The sequence below is a fragment of the Tasmannia lanceolata genome, unplaced genomic scaffold (genome assembly GCF_043159265.1).
Source record: "Tasmannia lanceolata isolate RefF3 unplaced genomic scaffold, GAP_Taslan_0.1 ptg000002l, whole genome shotgun sequence".
NCBI classification, from domain to species: domain Eukaryota; kingdom Viridiplantae; phylum Streptophyta; class Magnoliopsida; order Canellales; family Winteraceae; genus Tasmannia; species Tasmannia lanceolata.
This window is the reverse complement of record NW_027518679.1, coordinates 18,956,055-18,975,182: the sequence shown is the minus strand read 5'-3', so window position 1 is coordinate 18,975,182 and position 19,128 is coordinate 18,956,055. Positions and strand designations below refer to the sequence as shown.

The window sequence follows — 19,128 nt, the reverse complement described above, 5'->3', positions numbered from 1 at the left end:
GTGTCCCTAACCTGAGCAATGTTTCTTTCGTGGGAAGGAATTAAGGAAACCCTAAGTCCCTAACCAAAATAAAAATGCAATTTATTATTTTATTATTTTATTTTCGCCACAGATGTTGGCACTACGATTTTTTGATAATGGCATTCACTCAGGTTGTCTTTATTATTTTAACATCTGTCAAAAGGTTATTATAGTTCCCAAAATGCTCTCAGAAGCTAATTAAAAGGAAAAGACAAGCTAAGTTTATGTTTTGGGGAATCTTGTAGCCGATCCACAGAGTTTCTAGTAGTTTTCCTATAAAAAAAACACTTAAAAATATACAAAAAAATGGCATTGATTAACGGGGCGAGTGGGGCAGGGCGGGGTGGGGAGGGGAGGGGAGGGGACAACTACATCCCCTTCCCCTTCCCGCACCGGAGAATTTTTAAATTCCCTTTCCCCTTCCCCTTCCCCTATCAAATCGGGGAATCCCCGCCCCAAACGGGGCGGGGCGGGGCGGGGCGGATCCCCTCTTTTTCGGGTGAAATTGCCAGCCCTAAATCCACACTAGGAAAACTTTGGAATTCGTTGAAGACATTTTACAATACCTTTTATATGGAAACCCTAATTTACTTGAGATAGTAAAATTAGTTACAATAGTAAAAAAAAAAATTCTTAATTCACCTAAAATCCATTCGTGCTTTTTACAGTACCTTATATATTGAAACTGTAATTTACTTGAATCTTTCTACATCTTAATTCACTTAAGACCACCCAATTGACCTCAAGACCACCTAAATAAATTCGGACTCAAAAAGCCACAAAAAGGTTCTTCCATAGTACTTCGGTACTTTTCCAGGGTACTTCTTCCAGCATACTATCCATTTGATGGGCCACAATGTAAATAGGTTGTGCCCCGAAAATCATTTCCATAAGATGATCGCAACCCTCCCATCTGTAATGTTTCCATGATAAGCAGTTTCTCTTTAGATCGGAGGGCTAGGAGCCTAGGATCATCCTATGGAAATGAGATTTTGGGCGTAGCCTATTTACATCGTGGCCCATCAAATGGACGGTTTGCTATGGCGTGGGCCATACGGTACTTCATTATTAAAAATATGGGTGGGGCCTACCCTGTTCAAAGATTTCAACAAATTAATCGTTGGCCCACCAACAGAGAGAGAGAGAGAGAGAGAGAGAGAGAGAGAGAGAGAGAGATTTGGAGTGTAAGGAGTGTTGTACTGGCTAAAGAGGAAGAGGGGGTATCACTGCCCAAAATAAAATGTTTAATGGAAAAACTAAACTTTGTGGACCGAAGTGTCCTTTTTACGATTGTCTAGGGTTTTAATTGATTCTTTCAGTTACCCATGTTAGTGCTCGTCCAAACAATTTTTAACGAATGTGTGTAGGCCCGATCCAATGTCTAGATCAAAAGTAATAATCGTACGAACTTTTGATGCTTTTCTCCGTTAATAAAAAAAAAACTATTGATCTTTCTACATCTTATTTAGGGTCCGTGCAAAATTTCCAAGGTAAACTCAAAGATTACGAGGTAATTTCATTTCACCCTATTTTGCATAAAAAATAACAAAAAAGTCATATTGCATGAAAAATGACCGAAATGTCCCTATCTCATAGAAAATGACCATAATTGTACCCTCCAATTTAAAACTTGTTAAAAATGTGTTCTTTTAATCCCAGCCATTACTTCTAGTCGGACCATGATCTGATGAACTTAATGATTTATACTAATATCGAAAAGGCAACCTAGAAAGATATATCCCTTCACTTCTCAAGGTCACAGCTTAGGATATAACCTGGTGACCGTAAAGGCAATGGATGAGTGATCACTGGAAAGTTGAGATCATCCAGTCAGAATGATTCTTTGAGAGAGAAAAACCTGTAACAGTATGAGTTCCATTCAAATATGTATGAATGGGATCTCTCATTAGAAGAGAAGCATGGAACAGCACAAGTTCCATTCAAACTTATATCATAGAAGTCCCTCATCTAACAATATGGTTATCTATGAAAGAGACTTCACAATTATCTGAACTCTCATAGGCTTACCTCAGAGAGATAAGAATAGCAAGAAGTTCCATTCAACAATTACCACTTTCTTCTCTTTGTTAACCTCCGACATCAGGGTTGAATAACAGTCTTTACCAATACAGCTAGAGGTTCAACACTGAGTACCAATGTTTCTAAGCTCGTGCGGACATATTCCAGCTATGCACCTCAATCTTATGTATAAAAAGCTTATTACTCAAAACAGCATATGGGTCAGGTCAGGGAAGCATCCATTCCCCAACATAAACAACATTGAATCGCATCCGCTCCTCTAAAGTATTAGTAGAAAAACACATTAAGTGGGGAGAAAGAATCTCATACCGCATCCTGGAACTCGTCTCAATCAAGCAACTCCGACAACTGCGTCTTCTTAAATGAATCAATCCTTGCCAGCTGTCCCGCCAATGACTTGCTTGGAAATATGTTATCAGCTTTCATCCTCTCCCTAAACCCATAAGCAGGAGTTTTCGCCGCAACATAAGCCTGAAGGAGCATATAGTACGGCTGCGACCTACCCACATACCCACACTGTCTCAACCTGTGAAACACCTTCTCGGCATTATGGATGTCACCCCTTTTGGCATACTTATCCAAGATAGCCAAGTAGGAGTTGTATAGCGGCTGCTGGGGGCTCTGCTGAGTTGCCTTCTGCAAGATCGAGTCCGCTTTCTCCACTTCACCGGCCCCCACATAGAGCTTCACAAGTGCATCCCAAGTGAATGGACCGATCATGACCCCATTATCCGACATTCGCTTCGCCAAATCCTTTCCCTTGGACAGCATCTTATGATTAGCATAAACCACCAAAAGGGCATTGTAACATTTGACAGAGAGCTTATTCCACAACTTAAACATCTTCTCAAAGACCTCCTCTGCTTTTTCTACACTCCCAAGCTTACCCCAAGCTTCAATCGCAGCTAAACCCTCATCTAAGCGGGGTCTAACCTCAAACACCTTCCAAACCCTTTCCACGTCGTCAGCTTTGCCGAGAGCTGCATACAAAGGAAGCAAAGCCTTGCAAGAATCATGATTTTCCTTTAGGCCGCTCCCCTCCATCTCCTCCAAGATCGCATCTGCTTTCTCTTTGAGTCCGGCAGAGATATAGTACCTTGCCATCATTGCAAGGGTCAGAAAATCAGGTTCAACACCTTCCGCCTTCATGGTCTCAACAACAAGTTCCATTCCTGTTATATCATTTGAACGGCCTTTGGTATCCACCAAAAGACTGTACGTGAACCTAGTTGGCTTGACATTTTCCTTCTCCATCATCAATAGAACATCTGCTATCTTTCTCCTATCACTCCTCTTATAGAGCAAAAGCAACTGGTTGCAAGAAAATGCTGACAATGGGAAACCGAGGTCCCTCATCTTGTTAAACACTTGTTCCGCTTTCTTGACATTGACAGCCCCAGTACAGTTAGCCAAGAGTGTCCTGTATATTACTTCACTTCGGAAGGATTCAGGAATTTTTACAATATACTTTTCAGCCTTGGCGAGACCATAAACCTTTGCAATCAAATCCAGGTAGGAAGCGTAATCTCGCTCAGCAAACTCGAGCTGATTATTTTCTTTCAGACACTCTAAAAGCTGCAAAACAGTTCCAAAATAAAATAAATAGAAAAATCACGTGGAACAAAATTACCAGATATAGAGAAAGGTCAACAGAGGACACCGTGTATGTTATCAGCCCCAGTTACAGAAATAGTTTTGGCATTTTTGCATAGTCCATTCATAGAAAAAGCTAGTGCAAAGTTTTTAGTTTTTGAACCCAGAATTGTGCCACTTAGGCCCCAAGGCGGACCCACAAATTTTATTAACAATTTAAAAGCATATACATTAGTCATGAGAAGTCCATCAGGATGAGATTGAAGGGTAAAATAAAATTGTTGCACACCAATCAACAATAAAAAAAAGAAAAAAAAAATCAGATCAAGGGGAAACTATCTTCCTCAGATTAGGTAAGGCAACGTAACGCATCTGCTCGCTCTCGCTACTCTGGGAAGATTTTCATACCTATAGTACTAGTACTTATGGTTTGAAATTTCGGATTTCGGTCAACACCAACACCGAAACGACCGAAATCCGAAATACCCGAAACATACAAAATTTCGGTCGAAATTTAGGAAATTTTGGCGAAATATCATATAAAATATTAATTTTTTATTCCTTTACAAAATTTCAGCCAAAATTACCGAAATTCGGCCCAAAAAAACAATATTTCGAGCGTCTTTACCCAATTTCGACCGAAATTTTGGGATTTCGGCTGAAATTTCGGTTTCGGCTAGGTCCGAAATATATGCCGAAACCGAAATTTCAAACAATGCTAGTACTGCACATCCCTTGATTAAAACAGTCCTTTTTTACCAAGGCGTCGGCTATACAGTTTGCCCCCACGATAAATGTGAGTTACGGTTAGAAAGAGCTTCTGCATTAGCTCCTTAATTTTGTGCAAGAAGTATTTTATCTTATGGGGTATCTATGACTTTGATTGGGTCATTTCCACTACAGTTTTGTTGTCGGATTCAATAGTGAGAGGATACACATTTAGGCTTTTACACATGTTAGTGAATGTATATGCCTATGGGTATATTTGTCTTTTGTATATCTCTCTTTATATAAATACATAAGTGAGGGGGCGAGTTTCCGAACTCACAATTTCTTTCTCTCATTCTCTTCCTCAACATGGTATCAGAGTCCTAGGGTTTTGAATCCCAAGGGACCCCCTACAGAAACCCCTCTCCTCCCCCCTTCTCCAATCCCTCACCCCCCATCTGTCCTGTCTCCTCCACCCACCCCCCACCCCCGGTCCACTCTTCAATACCCCCGCCCCCCATCTGTCCTCGTCCCCCTCACCCGTAACCACGCCCCCCTCCCATACCACGCCCTCCAACCTCCCTCCCCATCTCCACTACTTCCCACCCATGGGCCTCCAAACCCAAATTTTGACTTAATTTTGACCCATTTTTTAACAACCCTAATCCCCTTCCCTTCCCAAATGGCTTAAATCTCAAACAATATTCTCCTCTCTTTTTCTCCGCGGCTCTAATATCATATCTCTATATCCGTAGTCTTCTTCATCTCATATCTCAATTCTCTATATCCGGAAGGATTCAGGAATTTTTACAATATACTTTTCAGCCTTGGCGAAACCATAAACCATTGCAATCAAATCCAGGTAGGAAGCGTAATCTCGCTCAGCAAACTCGAGTGATTATTTTCTTTCAAACACTCTAAAAGCTGTGAAACAGTACCAAAATAAAATAAATAGAAAAATCACGGGGAACAAAATTACCAGATATAGAGAAAGGTCAACAGAGGACACCGCGTATGTTATCAGCCCCAGTTACAGAAATAGTTTTGGCATTTTTGCATAGTTCATTCATAGAAAAAGCTACTGCAAAGTTTTTAGTTTTTGAACCCAGAATTGTGCCACTTAGGCCCCAAGGCGGACCCACAAATTTTATTAACACTCTAAAAGCATATACATTAGTCATGAGAAGTCCATCAGCATGAGATTGAAGGGTAAAATAAAATTGTTGAACACCAATCATCAATAAAAAAAAAAAAGAAAAAAAAAATCAGATCAAGGGCAAACTATCTTCCTCAGAATAGGTAAGGCACACCAAACGCATCTGCTCGCTCTCGCTACTCTGGGAAGATTTTCACACCTATAGTACTAGTACTTATGGTTTGAAATTTCGACCGAAATCTGAAATTTCGGATTCTGGTCAACACCAACACCGAAACGACCAAAATCCGAAATACCCGAAACATACAAAATTTCGGTCGAAATTTAGGAAATTTTGGCGAAATATCACATAAAATATTAATTTTTTATTACTTCACAAAATTACAGCCAAAATTACCGAAATTCGGCCCAAAAAAATGATATTTCGAGCTTCTTTACCCAATTTCGACCGAAATTTCGGGATTTCGGCTGAAATTTCGGTTTTGGCTAGGTCCGAAATATATGCCGAGACTGAAATTTCAAACCATGCTAGTACTGCACATCTCTTGATTAAAACAGTCCTTTTTGACCAAGGCGTCAGCTATACAGTTTGCCCCCACGATAAATGTGAGTTATGGTTAGAAAGAGCTCCTGGATTAGCTCCTTAATCTTGTGCCAGAAGTATTTTATCTTATGGGGTATCTATGACTTTGATTGGGCCATTTCCACTACAGTTTTGTTGTCGGATTCAATAGTGAGAGGATACACATTTAGGCTTTTACACATGTTAGTGAATGTATATGCCTATGGGCATATTTGTCTTTTGTATATCTCTCTTTATATAAATACATAAGTGAGGGGGCGAGTTTCCGAACTCACAATTTCTTTCTCTCATTCTCTTCCTCAACATGGTATCAGAGTCCTAGGGTTTTGAATCCCTAGGGACCCCGTACAGAAACCCCTCTCCTCTCCCCTTCTTCTTCTTCTTCTTCCCTCTCCCCTCTCACTAACCCTAACCCTAACCACCTGACCCTAACCCCTCTCCTCTTCCCTTCTTCTTTCCTCTCCCCATTCCCTCCATCCCCAGCCCCCGCACCCCTCTCCAGTACCCCCGCCCCCATATCCCCCAGCCTCCCTCTCCAATAAACCGCCCCTCTCCTCTCCCCTTCTTCTTCTTCTTCCCTCTCCCCTCTCACTAACCCTAACCCTAACCACCCGACCCTAACCCCTCTCCTCTTCCCTTCTTCTTTCCTCTCCCCATTCCCTCCATCCCCAGCCCCCGGGCCCCTCTCCAGTACCCCCGCCCCAAATCCCCCTGCCTCCCTCTCCAATAAACCGCCCCTCTCCTCTCCCCTTCTTCTTCGTCTTCTTCCCTCTCCCCTCTCACTAACCCTAACCCTAACCACCCGACCCTAACCCCTCTCCTCTTCCCTTCTTCTTTCCTCTCCCCATTCCCTCCATCCCCAGCCCCCGCGCCCCTCTCCAGTACCCCCGCCCCCATATCCCCATGCCTCCCTCTCCAGTAAACCCCCCTTCTCCAATCCCTCACCCCCCATCTGTCCTGTCTCCCCCCCCCGGTCCACTCTTCAATACCCCCGCCCCCCATCTGTCCTCGTCCCCCTCACCCGTAACCACGCCCCCCTCCCATACCACGCCCTCCAACCTCCCTCCCCATCTCCACTACTTCCCACCCATGGGCCTCCAAACCCAAATTTTGACTTAATTTTGACCCATTTTTTAACAACCCTAATCCCCTTCCCTTCCCAAATGGCTTAAATCTCAAACAATATTCTCCTCTCTTTTTCCTCCGAGGCTCTAATCTCATATATCTATATCCGTAGTCTTCTTCATCTCATATCTCAATTCTCTATATCCGGAAGGATTCAGGAATTTTTACAATATACTTTTCAGCCTTGGCGAGACCATAAACCTTTGCAATCAAATCCAGGTAGGAAGCGTAATCTCGCTCAGCAAACTCGAGTGATTATTTTCTTTCAAACACTCTAAAAGCTGCGAAACAGTTCCAAAATAAAATAAATAAAAAATCACGGGGAACAAAATTACCAGATATAGAGAAAGGTCAACAAAGGACACCGCGTATGTTATCAGCCCCAGTTACAGAAATAGTTTTGGCATTTTTCCATAGTCCATTCATAGAAAAAGCTACTGCAAAGTTTTTAGTTTTTGAACCTAGAATTGCGCCACTTAGGCCCCAAGGCGGACCCACAAATTTTATTAACACTTTAAAAGCATATACATTAGTCATGAGAAGTCCATCAGGATGAGATTGAAGGGTAAAATAAAATTGTTGAACACCAATCAATAATAAAAAATAAAAATCAGATCAAGGGGAAACTATCTTCCTCAGAATAGGTAAGGCACACCTAACGCATCTGCTCGCTCTCGCTACTCTGGGAAGATTTTCATACCTATAGTACTAATACTTATGGTTTGAAATTTCGGATTTTGGTCAACACCAACACCGAAACGACCAAAATCTGAAATACCCGAAACATACAAAATTTCGGTCGAAATTTAGGAAATTTTGGCGAAATATCACATAAAATATTAATTTTTTATTCCTTCACAAAATTACAGCCAAAATTACCGAAATTCGGCCCAAAAAAATGATATTTCGAGCTTCTTCACCCAATTTCGACCGAAATTTCGGGATTTCGGCTGAAATTTCGGTTTTGGCTAGGTCCGAAATATATGCCGAGACTGAAATTTCAAACCATGCTAGTACTGCACATCTCTTGATTAAAACAGTCCTTTTTGACCAAGGCGTCAGCTATACAATTTGCCCCCACGATAAATGTGAGTTATGGTTACAAAGAGCTCCTGGATTAGCTCCTTAATCTTGTGCCAGAAGTATTTTATCTTATGGGGTATCTATGACTTTGATTGGGCCATTTCCACTACAGTTTTGTTGTCGGATTCAATAGTGAGAGGATACACATTTAGGCTTTTACACATGTTATTGAATGTATATGCCTATGGGCATATTTGTCTTTTGTATATATCTCTTTATATAAATACATAAGTGAGGGGGCGATTTTCCCAACTCACAATTTCTTTCTCTCATTCTCTTCCTCAACCTGGTATCAGAGTCCTATGGTTTTGAATCCTTAGGGACCCACTATAGAAACCCCTCTCCTCTCCCCTTCTTCTTCTTCTTCCCTCTCCCCTCTCACTAACCCTAACCCTAACCACCCGACCCTAACCCCTCTCCTCTTCCCTTCTTCTTTCCTCTCCCCATTCCTTCCATCCCCAGCCCCCGCACCCCTCTCCAGTACCCCCGCCCACATATCCCCCTGCCTCCCTCTCCAGTAAACCCCCCCTCTCCTCTCCCCTTCTTCTTCTTCTTCTTCCCTCTCCCCTCTCACTAACCCTAACCCTAACCACCCGACCCTAACCCCTCTCCTCTTCCCTTCTTCTTTCCTCTCCCCATTCCCTCCATCCCCAGGCCCCGCGCCCCTCTCCAGTACCCCCGCCCCCATATCCCCCTGCCTCCCTCTCCAGTAAACCCCCCCTTCTCCAATCCCTCACCCCCCATCTGTCCTGTCTCTCCCCCTGCCCCACCCACCCCCCCCCCCCCCCCCGGGTCCACTCTTCAATACCCCCGCCCCCCTCCCATACCACGCCCTCTAACCTCCCTCCCCATCTCCACTACTTCCCACCCGTGGGCCTCCAAACCTTAATTTTGACTTAATTTTGACCTATTTTTTAACAACCCTAATCCCCTACCCCTCCCAAATGGCTTAAATCTCAAACAATATTCTCCTCTCTTTTTTCTCCGCGGATCTGATCTCATATCTCTATACCCGTAGTCTTCTTCATCTCATATCTCAATTCTCTATATCCGGTAGGATTCAGGAATTTTTACAATATACTTTTCAGCCTTGGCGAGACCATAAACCTTTGCAATCAAATCCAGGTAGGAAGCGTAATCTCGCTCAGCAAACTCGAGCTGATTATTTTCTTTCAAACACTCTAAAAGCTGCAAAATAGTTCCAAAATAAAATAAATAGAAAACTCACGGGGAACAAAATTACCAGATATAGAGAAAGGTCAACAGAGGACACCGCGTATGTCACCAGCCCCAGTTACAGAAATAGTTTTGGCATTTTTGCATAGTCCATTCATAGAAAAAGCTAGTGCAAAGTTTTTAGCTTTTGAACCCAGAATTGTGCCACTTAGGCCCCAAGGCGGACCCACAAATTTTATTAACACTTTAAAAGCATATACATTAGTCATGAGAAGTCCATCAGGATGAGATTGAAGGGTAAAATAAAATTGTTGCACACCAATCAACAATAAAAAAAAGAAAAAAAATCAGATCAAGGGGAAACTATCTTCCTCAGATTAGGTAAGGCACACCTAACGCATCTGCTCGCTCTCGCTACTCTGGGAAGATTTTCATACCCATAGTACTAGTACTTATGGTTTGAAATTTCGGATTTCGGTCAACACCAACACCGAAACGACTGAAATCCGAAATACCCGAAACATACAAAATTTCGGTCGAAATTTAGGAAATTATGGCGAAATATCAGGCGAAATATCACATAAAATATTAATTTTTTATTCCTTTACAAAATTTCAGCCAAAATTACCGAAATTCGGCCCAAAAAAACGATATTTCGAGCATCTTTACCCAATTTCTTTGATTATTTACTCATGGATAGCCCAGTGATTAAGGATCCCTCTCTCGTGCAGCCCTCTGTGGTTACTACTCCTTGCCCATCCTCTTCCTCGTATATTCCCTTGTCTTCTTAGATGGATTGTTCTTTTCCTCCCATGTCACAGTTAAGCTTGATGGTTCCAATTACCTGAATTGGAAAGTGGCTGTGGAGACCTATCTGATTGCTAGGGTGGAGATCCCTATTCTTCGTCGTGACCCCCCTCCTTCAAGTGATCCCACTTATGATAAGTGGGAACAGGATGATGCCCTTATTCGTACTCTCCTCTGGCAGAGTATGTCCCATGAGATTGCCGGGACCATGATACACCCTCCCACTTCTCGCTAGGTTTGGGATCATACTGGTACTACCTTCTCGGGGAAAGGCAACCTATGTCAAATCTGTGCCACCTATTCTCAGTGGATGAACCTTCGCTGCGGAGACACTCCTCTCTCGACCTACTACAGTCAGTTTGTTTCACATTGCCAGCAGTTAGATGTCCTTATGCCTCTTACCACTGATTTGACTACGGCCGCTCAGCAACGTGATCATATACGTGTCGTGCAGTTTCTCGAGACTTTGGGTCCTGAGTTCATGCACCTTCGTAAGCAGATATTAGGGTCTGGCATGATGGCGTTGTTAGACATTAGTGTGGCCTCCTTCGCGGCATTCTACGTGATTACGTGCCCGATTCAAAGATCCTGGAGAGAAAATTTTTGAAGTTCGCTTCCACATCAACGAACAGTCGTCTCTTCAGGAGGTTTACTTGAGTGCCCAGCAGTGTGCTCTTACTGACTCTGTGTCAGCTCCTTCGGTTGATATTACTGCCACTGGTGCCTATGGCGTAGGTGATCGTGCTATACGTGGTGGGGGCACCTTTGGCCGTGGTTGTGGCCGTGACTCTAGTCGTGGAGGTCGTGGCGGTGGACATGATCTTCCTGCAGGGCGTGGTGGCTGACCACGTCCATATTGCTCACACTGTCATCGTGAGGGGCACTATATGGAGACTTGCTATGTACTGCACCCTGAGCTTCGTCCTTCCTCTGAAGCTCGTTTTGGCCGCTCCGCACATCTCGCAGCACCAGAATCTTCCGAGCCCTCCTCTCCTTCAGTTCCACCCAGCATTGGACCTCAAGCTGATGGGGTCTTTATGTCTCGTGCCGACTATGATGAGTTACAGCGTCTCAGGTCTACCAGCCATCTCCCGACTGCGACTTTTGCTCAGCCAGGTAGCTCCTCTGCATCTCTTCTTACTAGCTCCAGCTCCTGGATCATAGATTCTGGAGCCTCCAATCATATGACATGTACTTCTTCCTCACATAGTTCCTTTCGTCCAATTTCTTATCAGTCCATCACACTTGCTGATTGGAGCTCTACTCCTATCTCTGGTGTTGGTGATATTTCTCCTCATGTTGGTCTAACATTATCCTCTATTCTATGTGTGCCAAAGTCACCATTTCGTTTACTCTCAGTTAGTCAGATTACTAAAAATCTCAACTCCTCTGTCTCATTTTATCCCTCTTATTGCTTGTTTCAGGATCTCTTTACTTGGAGGACGATTGGCTCGGGCCATGAGATTGATGGGCTTTATCGTCTGGACTGTAGCCCTCCTCGTACCATTTTACACAGCTTCAGCAACGCATATTAGTGGCACTACTGTCTTCGACATCCCAGCCTTGATCATTTGCGACGGACATTTATCGTTTCTTCTTCTGTTACCCCTTTTTCGTTCGAGGCCTGTGAACTTGGGAAACACCATAGGGTGTCCATGCAGTCTAGGCCTGTTAGTCGGGCTTCACACCCTTTTGATTTAGTGCATTCCGATGTATGGGGTCCCTCGCGGATTACCTCTGTTTTTAGACATCATTATTTTGTCATTTTTATTGATGATTATTCACGTATGTGTTGGCTTTATTTACTGAAAGATCCGCTCAGAAGTGTTATCTGTTTTTCGTACTTTTCTCTCAGAAGTTACTAACCAATTTAATTGCACTCTTAAATGCCTTCGCACTGATAATGCCAGGGAATATTTCTCAAAATCCAATGGTTTTGAGGAGTTCCTTTCCACTCGTGGTATCCTTCATCAATCTTCCTGTGCTCACACCTCTTAACAAAATGGTGTTGCCGAACGGAAAATGTGATCATTATTAGATGGAGCTCGCACTCTTCTCTTCCATATGCAAGCTCCCAAGTCTTATTGGGGTGATACAGTTCTCACTGCTAACTATTTGACCAATCGACTTCCTTCCTCGGTTCTAGGCGGCTCATCCCCTTTCTCAATTTTACGTCCTCATCATGAGCCATTTCCTATTACTGCTCGGGTATTCGGGTGTGTTTGCTCTGTCGACAACCTTGGGCCTGGATTGGACAAATTAGATCCTAAATCTGAACAAAATCTTTTTCTCAGCTACTCACGGACCCAGAAAGGTTATCGCTGTTATAGCCCTCGGTTGCGTCGATCCTATGTCTCGACAGATGTTACCTTCTTCGAGACTGAGCCCTTCTTCCTGAGCTCTCCGGATACGACCCCTCTATCATTCTTCAGATCTTCCTCTACCGATTCCCGTTCTTCCTAACCTGGTAGTCCGTCCATCTCCATCGTCCCTCTTACCTTCCCCTTATGTGGTTCCTATTCCAAACACATCTCTTCCCTTACAGGTACCTACTCGGCCTCCAGCTCCAGTCATTAAGAAGACCTATCAGCGCCGCCATACCTCTGCAGCTCATCCATCTCCGGCAGCGACATCGCCAGCCCATCAGGAGCTCCCTCCTTCCACATCCGAGGTATCTATCGACTCTCCTATTGCATCTCGCACTCGTTCTCATAATATTGTTCATCATATTTCGTCTGTTCTTTTATATGATGCTCTCACTCCTGCTTTTCGCAGTTTTGTGTCATCTCTATCTTTTGTTTCTTTGCCAGAGTCCTTGGCTGCAGCACTTGATCACCCGGGTGGCGTGCTGCTATGGACCTTGAGATGGATGCCCTTCAGGCCAATTAGACTGGAGATTTAGTTCCTCTGCCTCCTGGTGCACGCCCTGTTGGGTGTCGTTGGGTCTATACGGTCAAATACTTGCCTGATGGCTCTGTTGAGCGCCTTAAGGCGCGCTTGGTTGCCAAAGGGTACACTCAAACGTTTGGGGTGGACTATAGTGAGACCTTTTCTCCTGTGGCAAAGATTCCTTCAGTGCGTGTTCTACTTTCTCTTGCTGTCAATCAGGGCTGGCCTCTATATCAGTTGGATGTCAAAAACGCATTTCTTCATGGTGAGCTCACAAAGGAAGTTTAAATGGAGCAACCTCTTGGGTATGTTGCTCAGGGGGGAGATGTCATCCTCTGTGTGTTGATTAAATAAATCAATTTATAGTCTCAAGCAGTCTCCTAGAGCATGGTTTTGAAGGTTCAGTGATGCCATTATGTGCTTTGGTATGAAGCAGTGTGCAGTTGATCATTCTGTCTTCAACTGTCAGTCTATAATTGGGTGAGTACTCTTGATAGTCTATGTCGATGACATCATCATCACTGGCAGTGATGCAGCTGAGATCCAGAAATTGAAGACCTTGCAAAATGAGTTCTCTCCCAAAGATTTGGGTCATCTTAGATACTTCTTGGGTATTGAAGTTGCATATTCGACATAGAGGATTTCTCTCTCCCAGAGGAAATATGTGTTAGACTTACTTGAGGAGACAGGTTATCGTGAAGTGAAACCTGCCTCAGTTCCCATGGACTCAAATGTGAAGTTACTACCTGAAGAGGGAGACTTGTTAGATGACCCAGGCAGATTCAAGAGGCTGGTTGGTAAACTTATCTAACTTACAGTCACATGCCCAGATATCTCCTTTGCTGTTGGTGCTGTCAGCCAACATATGAGTTCACCTCGTACTTTACACTGGGCAGCAGTTCTTCAGATTCTTCGGTATTTGAAAAATGCTCCAAGTAGAGGGTTAATATTCAAGAAATATGGACATCAGAAGATAGAAGGGTACACAGATACAGAATGGGCAGGATCTCCAGCTGATAGGAGATCTATCACAGGATACTGCACATTTGTGGGAGGTAACCTTGTGTCATGGCTGAGCAAGAAACAGGATGTTATCTCCAAATCTAGTGCAAAGGCGGAATATAGAGCTATGGCACACACGAGTGGAGAGCTCATTTGGTTACGCTCTCTCTTGTCAGAGATTGGTTTCTCCCCTTCATCTCCTTCTCAGTTATATTGTGACAACAAGGCAGCAATTCACATTGCCACAAATCCAATCTTTCATGAGAGAACTAAACATATCGAGGCTGATTGCCACTTCATCTGGCATCGGATTCAAAGAGGAGAAATATGCACAGTGTTTACTAGATCAGTGGACCAATTAGTGGATTTGTTTACCAAGCCATTGAACAAAGCCAAATTGAGTGATAATTGTCGCAAGCTAGGAATGTTTGACATACACATTCCAGCTTGAGGGGGAGTGTTAGTGAATGTATATAGGCGGCATATTTGTCTTTTGTATATCTCTCTTTATATAAATACATAAGTGGGGGAGATTTTCCCAACTCAAAAATTTTCTCTCATTCTCTTCCTCAACAACACAATCTAAGACCACCTAGAAGGGCTATGCACACTACTTGCAGGCTTTATCCAATCCCATAGTAGTATGAAAATTCCATAACCAAATTAGCACTTCCATCTTTGATCAAACCTTACCCACCTGACCATCCGGGCTCCCTTTGGAATTAATAGCTTTGGTGTCTATACTTCAAAGTTAGCATGTCTTTACTTCAGGTACTAATAGCTCTGATGACTACTCATAGAAAAAGTGCAATTGACATAATACTTTCTGACTAAAATAGTAAAATATGTTATTTGAATCATTTAGAAACAATCTGATTCAGTCAAGTCATGAAGTCAACTTGCTCTAACCATGGTTTTTTGCCTTCACAAGGTCTGAGTCCCCAGCGTCTAACCGTGTTTGACGTTAGATATTTTTGCAATTTGTGCACTACTCAGATGGAAAGGAGAATTACAGGAACTTCTTGTTTCTTATGGAGGGATAGACTGACATAACATATGATTATACATTGATAACTAGAAGCTACATACACAGTCATAATATTTCAAGGAAGATGGTCAACTAAATAGGTATTATTTGTTTGCATTTTTTTAAATAAAAAAATGTATTGATTTGGACCATTCGAAAGAACGTATTTATTTGGTCCAGCTTTTTAGGAAGTAAAGATTTTCTGTCAACATGCATAACCCACGGAGATCGCCTGTACTGGCCAATACTTCAAAAAATTAAAAATGGCTAAAGACCAGAATAATTCCGACATGTTCAACCAGACCAACCCATTGTTTCAGTATTTTCGGATCATCCCACCTCAATTTTGATTTTAATTGGTATGTTTTTAATAAATAAATAAAGTCAACTAAATATAATACCTAGGAGGAACCAGCAAAATACGCCTAGTCCAGAACTCCTAGCCTTCGAAAAGGGCATAACTTTGTTCCAGACAGTCGAAGGAGGAGGGGAGGTCGATGTTTGAGGGTCGAGGCGCTAGTGTTTTTATTAAAAGAGTACGGGTTGTGCTTTCACATAAAAAAAGAAAACAAGTTTAAAGGGAAAATATACAGGATTCACATTTTAAAAGAGATAACGATGAGTCTGATTCACCTAAAAAAAAAGATTCGTGTGGGACACGGCTACGATAAGAATTCGGGTGTGTCCAACCCGAATCCGTGTCCAATTCGCACGTGGAGACGTGTCGACACGAATTCAGCATAGGGCACAAAGAATCCATGCAACAAGTAAATGAGCAAGGGTCCTTTGCACGTTCATGGGCTGGTGCAGGGGTGAGGAGGCTAGTCTTGGGCCGTCACTCTCTTAGTGATGCGCCACATCGGCGCCCAGGTGTAGTGAAAAATGAGCAAGGGTCCTCGCACTTCACTAGACGGGTGTAAAGGGCGAGGAAGCTAGTCCAAGATAGTAGGATTCATTTAGCATGTTGGAAGATAGGCTCACTAACAGGTAAGCTGAGGGAATTAGTTGATACGTTGAGTAGAAGGAGAGTTAATAAAGCTTTCCTTCAGGAGACTAAATGGGTAGGAGAAAAATCTAAGGAAATAGAAAATGCGTGTTTCAGGTTATGGTATACAGGGAAGGAGAGGAATAAAAATGGGTAGGGATTATAATAGATAAGAGCCTAAGAAATGAGGTTGTAGATGTTAAAAGGAAGGGTGATAGAATTATTCTAATTAAATTAATATTAGGTGAAGATACGATTAATGTTATTAGTGTGTATGCCCCTCAAATAGGATTAAATGACTGTCAAGTGGCAATTTTGGGAGGATATGGATGAAGTAGTCCAAGGAATACCACACAGAGAGAATTTATTTCTATGAGGAGATTTAAACGGGCATGTGGGAAGAACCAGTGGAGGTTTTGAGAGGGTTCATGAAGGACTTGGTTTTGGCAATATATGAATGAGGTAGAAGAAGATATTTTGGATTTTGCAGTGGCATATGAGTTGATGTTAACAAATACTTATTTCAAGAAAAGAGATTCACACTTGATAACCCTTAGGACTGGCACCAACTATAGCCAGATAGATTTTATCCTCACTAGGAGAGAGGACAAAGCTGCGTGTAAAGATTGTAAAGTCATACCTGGGGAGTGTTTCGTCAAGGTTTTAAATTTCGGTTTCGGAGTGTGTTTCGGTCCTCACCGAAACCGAAATTTCGGACGAAATCTCATGTAATCAAATAACGTAGTATTTTATCCCCGGCAAAATTTAGGGCGAAATTCTTGAAATTTCGTTTCGGCCGAAATTTCGGTAATTTCGGCTGAAATTTCGAATAATATTAAATAATGAATAAAAATCTGATTTTTTGGTGATATCCTTTAAATTTCAGCCCGAAATTTCGGGGAAAACGAAATTTCGATCGAAATTTTGTAACATTTCGATTTCAAGCCATTTTGATTTCGGTCTCGACCGAAATTTTGGATTTCGGTCGAAATTTAAAACCTTGTGATTAGTCACAAAACATACGATCGTGGTGTTGGATATATGCACTAAACGTTGGAAGAGAAAAGATAGAGATGTTAGACATCCGAGGACTAGGTGTGGAATCTCAAAGGGGAAAAACTAAATATGTTTAAGGATGGACTGTTGACCTTGGAGTCATCACAAAGGGACTAATATTATATGGAATGAGATGGCTAGTTATATCCGGAAAGTGGCTAGAGAGGTACTTGGAGAATCTAGGGAAAGTAGGCCACGTCTAAAGATACATGGTGGTGGAATGAAGAGGTCCAAAAGGCCATTAGGTCTAAAAGAGAGTGTTATAAATGTTTGCATAAGTGTAGAAATGAGGATAACATTTAGAAGTATAAATTGCCTACAAAAGAAGCTAAGAATGCAGTAAGGGAAGCTAGAGACAGGCCTATGAGCATTTGTACCACAGGTTAAGGACGAAAGAGGGTGGAAAAGATGTTTACAAGCTTGCTAAGATGAGAGAAAGGAAGAGCAGGGACTTGAATCATATAAAATGGATCAAAAACGAGAATCAAAGATTGTTAGTAAAAGAAAACAAGGTTAAGAGATGTGAAGTTACTTCGATAAGTTGTTTAATGGAGAACCCGTAGCGAATTTGGGGTAACTTGATAACGCTTTTGATTATACAAACCAAAGGCTTGTTCGTAGAATCCGAACATCAGAGGTAAGAGTAGCTATGAAAAAGATGAAATTAGGTAAGGCTATGGGGCCTGACGGTATTCCTAATGAGACTTGGAGATGCTTAGGTGAAGTGGGTTTGGTTTGGTTAACTAGATTATTTAACAATATTTTGAAGACTAAGAAGATGCCTAATGAGTGGAGGAAGAGTACATTAGTACCTATTTATAAGAATAAATGGGATATTCAGAGTTGCACCACTTACCGGGGAATTAAGCTAATGAGTCACACCATGAAGCTTTGGGAGAGGGTAATTGAGCAATTGACTAAGAAAAGAGACTAAGGTGTCAGAGAATCAGTTTGGCTTCATGATCGGACGATCGACTATGAAAGCTATCTTCTTGATTAGGCGGTTAATGGAGAGATTTAGAGAAAATAGTACTTATTAAATATGTTGATATGATTAAGGATATGTACGATGGAGCAGTAACTAGTGTCAGAACTACGGATGGCAGGTCTAGTGAGTTTCCAATTAAAATAGGATTGCACCAAGAATCAACTCTAAGCCCTTATCTTTTTACGCTAGTAATGGATGAACTTACTGAGGGTATCCAGGACGAGGTGTCATGGTGTATGTTATTTGCAGATGACATAGTATTAATTGAAGAAACCAAAGCAGGAGTTAATACTAAGTTAGAGTTATGGAGAACTACTTTGGAATCCAAAGGTTTTAGACTGAGCTGGACTAGGATAGAGTATATGGAGTGCAACTTTAGTAATGTAAGGAGGCGGGGGAAGGATGTAGTAAATATGACTGGATAGGAGGTACCTAAGAGGAATATCTTTCGCTATCTTGGTTCAATCCTACATAAGGAATGAGAGATTGAAGACGATGTTAACTAAAGAATAAGATAGGTTGGTTGAATTGGAAGCATGCTTCAGGAGTTCTGTGTGACCGTAAAATACCTACCAAGTTGAAGGGAAAGTTTTATAAAACAGTTGTGAGGCCAGGCATGTTGTACGGCTCAAAATGTTGAGCCACCAAGAAGCCGCATGTGCATAAGATGAGTGTAGCGGAAATGCGAATGCTTAGATGGATGTATGGCCACACCAGGTGAGATAGAATTAAAAATGAAGACATTCGTAAAAGGTGGGGGTGGCACCAATTGAGGAGAAGATGAGAGAGCACCGCTTAAGATGGTTTGGGCATATCCAACGTAGGCCTTTGGATGCACCAGTGAGAAGAAGTGACTCGTGCCAAGTTGATTGAGTAAAAAGAGGTTGGG

The 19,128-nt window shown here is 42.4% G+C and overlaps 1 protein-coding gene across 1 annotated transcript in view; it reads right to left on the bottom strand.

Moving 5' to 3' along the window:
- Positions 1-2,080: 2,080 nt before the first annotated feature.
- LOC143884513 (pentatricopeptide repeat-containing protein At1g80270, mitochondrial-like) overlaps positions 2,081-19,128 on the bottom strand; it is a 56,063-nt gene continuing 39,015 nt past the window's right edge. The window contains exon 3 of the mRNA XM_077388170.1: positions 2,081-3,636. Coding sequence (XP_077244285.1) covers positions 2,389-3,636 — 1,248 coding nt within the window. The 3' untranslated portion in view covers positions 2,081-2,388. The remainder of the gene's footprint in view (positions 3,637-19,128) is intronic.